A 10735-nucleotide genomic window follows, 5' to 3' on the forward strand; every position below is an offset into this window, starting at 1 on the left:
CGAATCAATATTCAGCCGGTCGGTGGGTCGGTCGGTGGGTAAGAGGATAGATGTTTGGTTCCGGTAACCAGTTTTGGGTCCTCAAACGGGTCGATCAGCTGCTGCTGCCGCTGCCGCTGCCACTGCTGATGCTTATGCAAATCTCACTATCTAGCATATGTAATTGGAAAGCTGGCAACACCTTGACTTGATGGCAGGTGAAAACAACAACTTAGCCCGACTCGGCTGTGGCAATTTCTTCCGCCTCTGACACTTCCACTTGACCGTGAAATTCGTCAATCGCCATTGTGTCGCACACGGGCGGGGGTTCGATTTTGAATGACAATTTACGTTATACTCGCTTCTGTGATTAAGAATGCCAATATGCATAATCATATCACAAACGGTGGCTGTCATAATTATAATCATAACATGATCATTCTCAACCGGAAGCATGCTATTTCGGAATTCCGAGCCTCAGCTAGAACCTCAGCGGCGGCATCTTGTTTTATAGTGCCGGTTATGTGTATCATTTAACGATTGACATTTATTTGGATTATTACGGATGCATGTTTGTTGCTGTGTGGTCCTTAATAAAAGCAGTAAATGTGAAATTCATGAGGAATGCCTGTCATGCTTGATTAGTTTTAATTAAATACGATTTGCACACTTGTTAGCTGCTATGCGAGAAATGTGTCTGTGTTGGGGTTTTTATGTTGGTGTTTTTTATTCTTCCAGTCTAGGAGTTGCCGAGGCGTTAAGAAAGGTTAATCTCAGGGGGGAGGGAAGGAAACAGAGGTTGGAAGCAAGTTCAAGTTCAAGCCTCAGCTGGCCGCAATAGTTCCTTGGCCAGCTGCAACCGCCAAAGTCAAGTGATTGAATAATGATCTCTACTGCTTATGAGGGTATGGTTTGGATTATGGGGTTGTTCCTTTTATTCTTTTTCTTATAGAACATAGTAGTAGATAAAAATACTTTTAGATGTTTTAAAATATATAAAACATGTGTGTAAAAATTAAAACCTTCTATCCAAAATATCTTCTCTTATATTTCATTTCATAAATTGTATTATTATTTAGATATTTTATTTTGCCAAAGCTGCAACAAAAGCAAAGCTAGGAAAACTTTTCAGAAACAACCTATATAGCATATTCAGGTTAATCCCCCATTTTTTCGCCAGGGTATTGTCTCCGTTGGCCTTCTGTTCTGTTCTCTTTGCTTTTTGCATTGTCTTCACGTCGAGAGGGTCAAGTTCAGTTTCAATTGCTGTAATCGAGGCAATTAATGCGCTAATTGTAGATTGCCATTGATTTATGCTGAATCAATTAGCCAATCGCCTTGCTCGTACTTTGGCTTTCTTTGGATTGCCTTTGCGGCTAGCAAGTTATCAATCAAACGAACAAAATGCTGAGAGCGGCCTCAGACTTGGCCTGTCTTGGCCTGGCCCCAGGTTATTGCCACTTTGAGGAATTGAAAAGTACAAAATTCGGTTGTGTTTTGGGTCTGAACTTGTCCGCACATGACAGCCGATAGACAAAACTAATAAATGAGCATTTAAGCGTGCTACTAATTACTTGATTCTATCTCGCTATAAATAGCCCCTGACGCGATACTCAAACTATGCTTGGTGCCACATCCTGTTGGTGGGAAACTCTGCCACCTTCCGATACCATTAATCATCCCTTTCGAGGGAGGGGATCAGCTTTCGTTTGGGAGTTGGGCTTTCAGGCCTCCACTCCCCACTCCTAACGAATACTGCGCACCCGAAATAACCGCAATATTTCACTCATACCCATGAGGAAGTCGATCGCACAGGTGAGTCAAATCGATTCGACAAGAACAAATGACGCTAAAAAAATAAAATCTGAGCGAATACTTGCTCAGATTAAAGCTCGGACGGTCATAAGCAAGTGCATGTGCAGCTGCCGCCGCCGTTTGAGAGGTGAAAAGTGAAATGATTTCATAAATGACGGATATAATTAGGCACGTTATATGCCAATTAGCGGCGTGTTAAGGAAGCAACCTCCGCGAATCTCCGCCGCCTTTCACAGGTGACACATCTTTACCGTTAGTCGCGGTGCTTCCAATTAGCTAATTGTGCCCAAATGCGCATTAGCATTGGAATTATGGCAACTATTCAGAACTAGCCATAGTCCAACGGTCCTTTTTTAATCCGGAAAAATAAATGCAATATTTCAGAAATACAATGCATACTCGCTTATCAGAATTTAACCTCTCACCTCTGGCTTATATATACCTTGTCGAACGAAAAAGTTGATTGCCCCTTTTTAAACTTCCACGTTTTAATAATTTGTTTGCCATCAATTATATTTTGTAATCTTTGAAATGATTTACAAACTTGTAGTGCACTTGAGATGCATTCCAGCTTTCCTGTCACATTTGCATCATTTACATACATGGCTGTAGTTCGTTCTCACGACATCGACCTTGACAATAACCCCCAAGTGCAGCTAACGCAGGCCGAGGAAGAAAACTCTTGGAGAACAGGTTTACCGCCCGATTTCCACCTGGCCTATACGAGAGGCTGGAGGCTCGAGGCGTGAAGGCGCGAATGTGCGTGTGCAATAGGCCATAAAAACGTCTCGGCCAACCAACGCAGGCCGTTGGCATGACAAACGGGCTGCTGTAATCCAAACCAAACCGATTTGGAAACTGGTTAGACGCGTGAATTAGGTGCCAAAAAAAAAGAGGGAAGCGGCTCAAAATGCATATTTGCATTCATCAGTTTTAATAGCATTAGCTGCACTTCCGTAAAAGTTTTTCGGGCAATTTGTCCCACATATGATGACTAAATTGTGTCTTCGTGGGCTTTGTGAAGAGCTGTCCAATTAGTAAATGATTTATATTATTAAAAATTATAATCAAAATTAATATATAAGGGAATGAGGTACGAGGATGAGGTTTAATTGCAAATATTCCAATAGAATATTAATCTAGATTCTGGAACTACGGCACTAAATCGACTTAATCTAAATAAATAAGCTCAACTTATTGTTTAGAATAGAAGGGAAAAGGTTTAAAGGGGAAATGTTTCCTCTTTAAAACCTTTATTTTTTGCCTTCTAGTGCGGCCTTAAATATTTTATTATTTACAGATTAGCTATAATTTTTATTAATCGAAACGTCCTGAAAGTTTCAAATTGATGTTTCAACTATGTACCTATGATTTTCATAAATTTGAATTTTTTATTTCTAAATTTATCGGTTTAACGGTTTTGTTTTGCCTCTCGATAACAAACACCTGCCAAAACTATCGATGAATTCAGAAATACATGACTCACCCCTATCCATCTTTGTTCACCACTAATAGGCCGGCGAGAAAAATTCCGCAAATTTTTCGGTTGATCTACACAAGGCAAAAATTTGCCCGTAAACTTGCATTACTACCCTGCTTGTGAACTGTGAGAATCTGGCGTCCTTTAGTTTTCTAATAGTCATCTGACTTTGGCGCCTGAAAAACTTATTCGACACGTAGCTTAGACCAATTGGCGGCCCATCGAATGCAACCATGACCGGGAAGATCGCTATAAACAGTCTCCTAGCGTTGCTGGTTCTTCTCGTCGCACCCTTTCGCGTTCTTTGTGATAACGATGTGGAGTACATGAAGCGAGAGCACAGCCTGGTGCGACCCTTTCAAGGTTCGTTGATTATTGTCCTATTTTTATTGCCTTTTACGAGTAACAATTGTAGGTGTGGGCGTGATTCTTCCTCACTGGGACTTTCTGGGCAACACCATGGTCACCAGCAACTACATAAGACTGACGCCGGACTTGCAGTCCAAGAGCGGCGCCCTCTGGAACTATACAGTAAGCAAGTCATCAAGCGTTACTGGGTTCTTATCGCTAACCTGTTAACCTATTTCAGCCGGTGATGGGTCGGAATTGGGAAGTACATGTGGGCTTTAAAGTTCACGGCAAGGGCACTGAACTTTTCGGCGATGGATTTGCTATCTGGTACACCAAAGAACGCATGCATACGGGACCGGTTTTTGGTAGCAAGGATTTCTTTTCCGGACTGGCAATTATCCTAGACACCTACAGCAATCACAATGGGCCACATAATGTAAGAAGCTATGAATAATGACATGCACTTTTTTAATGTCATTTTAAAATGAATTACTTGTAGCACCAACATCCCTATCTAAGCGCCATGGTCAACAATGGAAGCTGGAGTTACGACCACGATCGAGATGGTACACACACCCAATTGGCTGGCTGTGAAGTCCGTTTCCGAAATGTAGACTACGAAACACTTATTAGCATTCGCTATGAGAATGATATTTTGTCTGTGTCCACCGATCTGGAGAACCGAAACGAATGGAAGAGTTGCTTTGTTGTCAGTAATGTGGAACTTCCAACTGGTTACTACTTTGGAATGTCTGCCACGACAGGCGATCTGTCCGATAATCATGATATTCACAGTTTTAAGTTTTACGATATTGATTCAAACACAAGTGTAAGCTTAATAACTTTTTCTTAAAAATTTGTTCGATTCTTATTAGTTTTTTTTTTCCAGCACGATGAAATTATGCGTCGCACCAACATCATTCCCAATGCCAAGACCTTTGAGCCACCGCGTGAGCACAAGGATGACCCTAAGCCGGGCATGTCTAATGCAAAAATCTTCTTTATCCTTCTATTCGTGGTGGTCGTTGCTGCGGCGGTAGCCATTTTCGCCATCTCCTACTTTAAAGATCGCAATGCGCGAAAGCGCTTCTATTAAACGTCGTCGCCTATTAAGCTAGTCCATCGAAACATCATGTTAGGATTATCCCGGACCCTAAAGTTGATCCCCAAAGTTTATTTATGTACCGACTGTTCCCATACGTATCACCTTTTATTACTTTCCTTAATTTTCCTGTATGAAATTTTTTCGTGAGAGAGGGTAGACATAATATTACACGTGTTGGAGAGTTACATTTAAGTGCAAATTTTTAATCTGAACTATAGGAAAATTGAGACCGTGAGAATATTATTGCATAGACAAGATTAAAAGTCAGCAAACCAATACTGGAGTGTCTTCCTGTGTATAAGTCTTAATGCTGGCGACTGCTGGCAGTTGGGTGAGGGCGGCCAGCCAGCATGGATTCGATTTGGCGCACCTGGTTGCTGACAAACCGATCACGGGCATTCATCTCCTGCGGCTGTGTTGAGGGTGGCTCACTCTCCGATTCTAGGGCATCGTTCGACTTGTGCATTCCACTGAGGATGCACTGCTCGAAAAGCGATTTAGAACGCGCATCATCATCCTCGTCGTCCAGTGAATCGTCAGAGCTGTAATTAGGCTTTTCGCCATTTTCAGGTGGCTTTTTTTGGCCGTTTGTCTTGGTTAGGGTGCTGGTACTAGCGTTGGCCAAACTAGAACTAGTACTCGCACCACTGGGCTGTGGTCGGCAGCTTCCGGCTGCTATTGCCTAGAACAAAAGCATTTAAATAGTCTATAAAACGGCTCATCTTGTTTCCTTACCTGGCTCAATAGGTTACAGTCATCGTCCGAATCCATGGAAAGGGAACTAAGTGAATCACTTCTTTTCGGCGGTAGCCTTGGCTCAATTTTTACTTGCACGGCACTGCGACGTGGAGGAAGCTTGGGTGCTTCCTCGGATCCTCTTTCTGGCAACTTTGAAGCTGGTCCTACCCTAGCCGAACCCACAGTGAGGTTTGAAAGTCCAGAGATAACCGAAAATGTACACGGGCTGTCCTCGACATAGTATTTGCTCATCTCATCGGAAACCGGCAAGTAGCTGGGTAGACCATTCCCCCCACAGCGCATTTTTGAGATGACGTCTTCCCCGGGAGTTCGATGGACATCTTCACGCTCAGCCGCTGTCGGTACCTGCTCCTCATTAGCGTTTAAATCATTGGGTATGGAAAGAATGGAGAGATCGCTGTTACTGGGCGCTTTTGATAGCAGTGCCGGAGTATCCTCCGTACAATAGCTACGAGGGGCATCTCCATTTCCATTTATATCGCTAGCGCGCTCTCGTCGGTTTCCGTTAACATTTGAATCGTCCAGAATACTAAGATTGCTAAGGCTGGTGGCGCAGGAAAACACGGCAGGTGTGTGCTCCACATGAAACCTATTAAGCTTGTCCTCAAAGACGTTGCCTGGCTTTCGGGCAGGAGTCTCGTTATTACTCTGTTCGCAAACAGGGAGCTTTCTATCTCGTCTCGGGGACTGCGGCATGCTTTGAGTGGGCGAGTCCGGCAGTTCCGATGGTGAAATGACTCCGCTTTGCATCCTACTGTACTCACTGATCACGGAACCATTATCCTCGCAGGTAATTGTTTCCTCATCGCCAACCAGCGAATCCATTGAACTGCGCCTTGAAAACATAAGTGGGGTTTCCATTGCAGAGTCGGGAATCTGAGGCGCTGGCTTTGTAGGTGTCTTGGGTGGGACAGACTTTTCCTGCTTCTCAGTCAAGCTATTTAGGGAGTCAAAGCGGCTAAAGCTACCGGGTGTTCCTTCTTCACAGTAGTTAATGGGTCGGTCCCCTATTTCCGGCTCTGTCTGCTTGGTCACTGATTCAACCGTTGCTCCGAGTTCCGTGGCCGAACTGGATTTGGTTACTGGCATTGCTTTCGCCGCGATTTGACTGCTCTCCGGCTTAAGCTCCGGTTGAGCCGACTGGGCAGATCGCCTTTCCATATATCTAGCACTGAAATCAGTGGGTTGGTCTAAATCTATCTCAAACGTCTTACTGCTATTAGGTTTATGCTCCATGTATTTCATGGAGTAGTCGATAGGTTGCTCCTCCGTCGGCGTGACAATCTCAAAAGGATTTTTAGCTCCCTCTGACTTGGTTGAGTATTTTGTAGAATCGGATTTACCCGAAAAAATGGACTCCCTACTCTCGCACTTTCGCGTAAGGAAGGATCCATTTGTGCTCACTGTGGAGGGCCGAACCTTCTTAAGAGATCCTGTGGGATTGGAGCTGAGGCGAAGGGAGCTGTACCGGCGCGGTAGTGTTCCAGCATGCCCAGACTCTTTGTCCAAAGGTAAAGAAACACTATCACTGCTGGGCATCAACTCGAGGGCCGCCCTAAAGTTCACTAAATTCTTCAAAGCCGATGCGCTACCTTCAGCAATCATAGAGTTCTTGGAACTGATTAGGGCCCGCAGCAAAGGTATGGCATTATGGTCAATGAGGAACTGTTGATCCTCCGGACAGCGAGCTGAAAGGTTCCACAGTGTGCCGCAAGAGTTGCTTACTACTGTAAGGTTTTCAGACTTGAGTTGCTGAAGAAGAATGGCTAGGCAGTTGTGTCGTCGCAAAATTTGTCGATACGTTTCACAGACCGCAATATGGCTGGAAACGTTCCGTAGAATTCCACCAGCGTTCTCAATAATCTTTAGTGTTTTGCTGGGTCCCTCGTAACTGAGCATGCTAACTAGAAAGGCCAAAGCCCCATCCACTGCGCAGAACTCGGCTTTGTTGGTGCTACAGTGCGCTGAGAGATTCCATAGGGCTGATAAAATAGCTTTCAGAGTGTTTTCGCTTTTGTTTTGCATGGCCGCTCGGGCTAACGCTGTCACTGTCCCCAACTCATTAAAGATAGTCTTCATATGCTTGTCGGCGCGCCAGGATAGATTCCGGAGGACACCAGCTAGGACCTAAAAGTAATGCCATATAAATCGTAACCCTTTTAAAAGTTCCCCTTCCTGGAAATGAATCTCACCTGAAGCAAGTCATCGGGAGCTGTATTCACCTGCGCAATGACCACCTCCATGAAGTGTCGCTGACCGCACAGGTAGGACTTGTTGTGGACATTTTCGTCTCCAAATGTGAGATTCGTAAGGGCCATTAGGCCATAGCTCCTCAGAGCGTTGCACTGTTCCCTTCCCGTAGCCGGACCGTGGACAGCATGATCGAGATGCACCAAATTGGGAATGGCCTTTAAAGCGCCCAGTTCACACATGGTTTGCCGATGCTCATCGTCGAAACTGGCCTTCATTAGCAATTTCATCGCAGCAAGCGGGTGCCGATCCTCGTCATCTGCAATTGCCTCCCCGCCACTCTGTAGTTGGGTGCGCAGAAAATTGCAGTAGTCCAGGATCTGATCGAGCAGCCGCAGCATTTTAACCTCCCGTTGGCGCTCCTTCTCCTCAGGATTGCTGTGCACAATGTTGTGAAGCGCCTGGCTGGCATACTTCCTTGCTGTAGCTAGTCCTTCATCGTTTGCGTGCAGGATTTGGACTAGCAGCTGGATGCAATCGGAGCTACGAAGGGCGGTGCAGGTCTCTGCATTCCGGGACAGCTCCAGGAAATTCCTGGTCAGCTCCAGTCGCGTAGCATCACTTTCGTTTAGCGTCATGGCTTCAAAAATCAACAAAGATTCTGTAAGCCTGACTTTTTATCTTCCACAACCTACGTCTTCCAAGAAGGAACTTGTTTTATGGCCCCCCTAGCAGGTAGTTACTTAGATGATCTCGTCCTATGGTGATCTTTGTTTGGTGTCCTTTTTTAAGCCATTTTCCAAGCGCAAGGCGCAGGCTCAGCGCTTCGCCAATGTTACCAGATGCATATAGAAATCTCTGTTGATCCTCCTAAGGTCTTACTAAAAGCGGTCCAGACGGGGCCTATTTAAAAAAGCTAAACCATTTAATAATGAGTAAATTATAACATTTAAGTTTAAGTTGTTATTTTTTAAATTCATTTTTGGATCAGGTGATCCCGTCCCATGGAAATTTGAAATTGTGCCCCAAAATGTAGCTAATTTATTTTCTTGCATTAAAATTTAAGCATATACAGAAAACTTTAATATATTATAAGCAATTCTTATTAAGAAATTTAAAATTTGTTCTGTAAATAAAAAATATCGTAAAAATATTTGTTTATTTCGTCCATCGCTAGTCAGCCGTTACGTCACGTCCATCAGCTGTTAGACGCAAAATTGTTTCTGCCGCAAAATAATGAATTTCCTGAAAAAGGTAAATTAAATCGTAAAACCCTAGAGTTTTGTAAACTATAATATTCTTTTTTTACCCGCAGTTAGTGCCCCAAGTGGCGATTGATGCACAGCAGATAAGCAAGTCTGCCATTCACACTAGTGCCGTATGCTGTCGCGTGCAATCCGGAAGATACCGCATAACCACGAAACGCGACAGGCCGCTCACCTACGAAATGGCCAATCCTCCACACTTCATTGGCCACCGAAAGTCCTGGAACTCGTGGAACACATGTGAGTATTTAAGGATATTTTGACATCTTCGACTAGAAACTTTATTTTATTTTAGCCGCCCTCAAGGATTCTCTGCGTCCGTCCCAGACTGCCATTGAGGACTTATTCATCCGAAAATTTGTAACGGGAACTTGGCACGCCCTTGTCAGCTCGGAAATCATTATCAAGAGGCAACACAACACTATCCGCATCGCAGCTCTCATCCGACAGGCGATCAGCCCGCGCAAAATGTACTTCCTTATCGGATATACGGAGGAGCTGCTCTCCTCTTGGATGCAGTGCCCGGTTACTTTGGAACTGCAAACAGTGGCCGACAAGAAAGACGTGGTCTTTAAATATATTTAGTTGCTCTTTTTTATGACCAATATATAAAATTTGTTATTCTATAACTTAGTGTGTGTACTCGACTTCGCTGCTATTGTTTTGAAGAGATTTTATGGCCTTGTTCACGATAACACCGTCGAGGTCTTTTATCTGAAAATTAGAATTGGATTGGTCGCTGAAACTTATAAAAAACAAACTTTGCTTACCGCTTCTATCAGTCGTTTGACCTCTGCCAGTGTATTTTGCTTAAGAATAAGGGATTTGATGTCCTTGACTAGTTCTATGAATAGGAAAACTACAATCTTTCGAGAACCACCGCAAACTTTATCCCATATCTTGACCAAAACGGTTTCACAAATAACGCCAGCAAAGCAGGTGATGTACCAGGTGTCCAGCAGCGTGGAATTTGCATTAAACAGGCCCAGTTGCTCAAGATGGCTGTAATAATAAAAAAGGAGTATTAGGGGGAACTATTTCATTTGGCGAAGAAACATACAGGAAAAGTGCCTGATCCTCGCGCCTTAGTAGCATCTGTGTTTGCTCTTTAAGCTTAGGGCATTCTTTTTTAAGTTCTCGCGTATATTTGTAGAAGCCTTTGGCTATCCAATAGGTCTCGACGTCGTCAGTAAAAATCTGCAAAAGTGTTCGCACTATCTCTATAAAATGTAAGTCGTCAGCCTGTAGACTGCAACTAGTGTTTCCTTGCCAAAGACGATTGGATTCCAACAGCCACATTGTGTGCATGACCAGCTCCTTTTCCTTTTGCTCGGTGCACCGCAGCACAGTGACAGCCCGAAGAAGATCTTCGTACACCTCCCGACGCTGATCATGGATATAAGCGGTCGAAGCTTTGTGGAGGGGAAGGATTCCCATAACCAACGCCCAGAGATGGCTCCTGTGTATGTTGGGCACTGTGTAGTTCATGCAAAATTGCTTCAATTTGTTTAAGTTACGGATGTCATCTTGGAGTAGTTTGTTCAGTGACTTTTTCTCCTCGACACTGTTAATAAGACATTTCTCATAGTAGCTGGATCGGAAGTTCCGTTCGTCGGTATTCATGGCTTATTAAAAGTTTTCCATGCCAGCAAAAAACGACAACAAATGGGAAATAGAGATGGGGGCTTTTTCGATGGGTCTGCGCACCAGAAAAGTACGGACACTGAAGCTATCAATACCCTAAATAAAAACACAATATACTTATAAATTATACGTTAGAATAAGTCATTT

General features: G+C 43.9%; 4 protein-coding genes across 4 annotated transcripts; 2 read left to right on the plus strand and 2 right to left on the minus strand.

Annotated features, from left to right (window-relative positions):
* Positions 1–1849: 1849 nt before the first annotated feature.
* On the plus strand, positions 1850–5006 carry LOC108131020 (vesicular integral-membrane protein VIP36). Its single transcript, XM_017249736.3, has 6 exons — positions 1850–1921; positions 3310–3637; positions 3690–3805; positions 3864–4061; positions 4125–4454; positions 4515–5006. The coding sequence occupies exons 2-6, from the start codon at positions 3508–3510 to the stop codon at positions 4719–4721; spliced, it is 981 nt and encodes a 326-aa protein (XP_017105225.2). The 5' UTR covers positions 1850–1921; positions 3310–3507; the 3' UTR covers positions 4722–5006.
* On the minus strand, positions 4817–8591 carry Apc2 (Adenomatous polyposis coli 2). Its single transcript, XM_017249734.3, has 3 exons — positions 7682–8591; positions 5466–7616; positions 4817–5412 (listed from the first exon to the last, which is right to left on the minus strand). The coding sequence occupies exons 1-3, from the start codon at positions 8315–8317 to the stop codon at positions 5035–5037; spliced, it is 3165 nt and encodes a 1054-aa protein (XP_017105223.2). The 5' UTR covers positions 8318–8591; the 3' UTR covers positions 4817–5034.
* A 259-nt stretch (positions 8592–8850) lies between these two features.
* On the plus strand, positions 8851–9573 carry mRpS24 (mitochondrial ribosomal protein S24). Its single transcript, XM_017249738.3, has 3 exons — positions 8851–8933; positions 8995–9184; positions 9240–9573. The coding sequence occupies exons 1-3, from the start codon at positions 8916–8918 to the stop codon at positions 9527–9529; spliced, it is 498 nt and encodes a 165-aa protein (XP_017105227.2). The 5' UTR covers positions 8851–8915; the 3' UTR covers positions 9530–9573.
* TBC1d7 (TBC1 domain family member 7) lies at positions 9524–10647 on the minus strand. Its single transcript, XM_017249737.3, has 3 exons — positions 10005–10647; positions 9715–9946; positions 9524–9658 (listed from the first exon to the last, which is right to left on the minus strand). Exons 1-3 carry the CDS (start codon positions 10565–10567, stop codon positions 9575–9577), a joined length of 879 nt encoding a protein of 292 aa, XP_017105226.2. The 5' UTR covers positions 10568–10647; the 3' UTR covers positions 9524–9574.
* Positions 10648–10735: the final 88 nt, after the last annotated feature.

The sequence above is a fragment of the Drosophila bipectinata genome, chromosome 3R (assembly GCF_030179905.1).
Source record: "Drosophila bipectinata strain 14024-0381.07 chromosome 3R, DbipHiC1v2, whole genome shotgun sequence".
Taxonomy (NCBI): Eukaryota; Metazoa; Arthropoda; class Insecta; order Diptera; family Drosophilidae; genus Drosophila; species Drosophila bipectinata.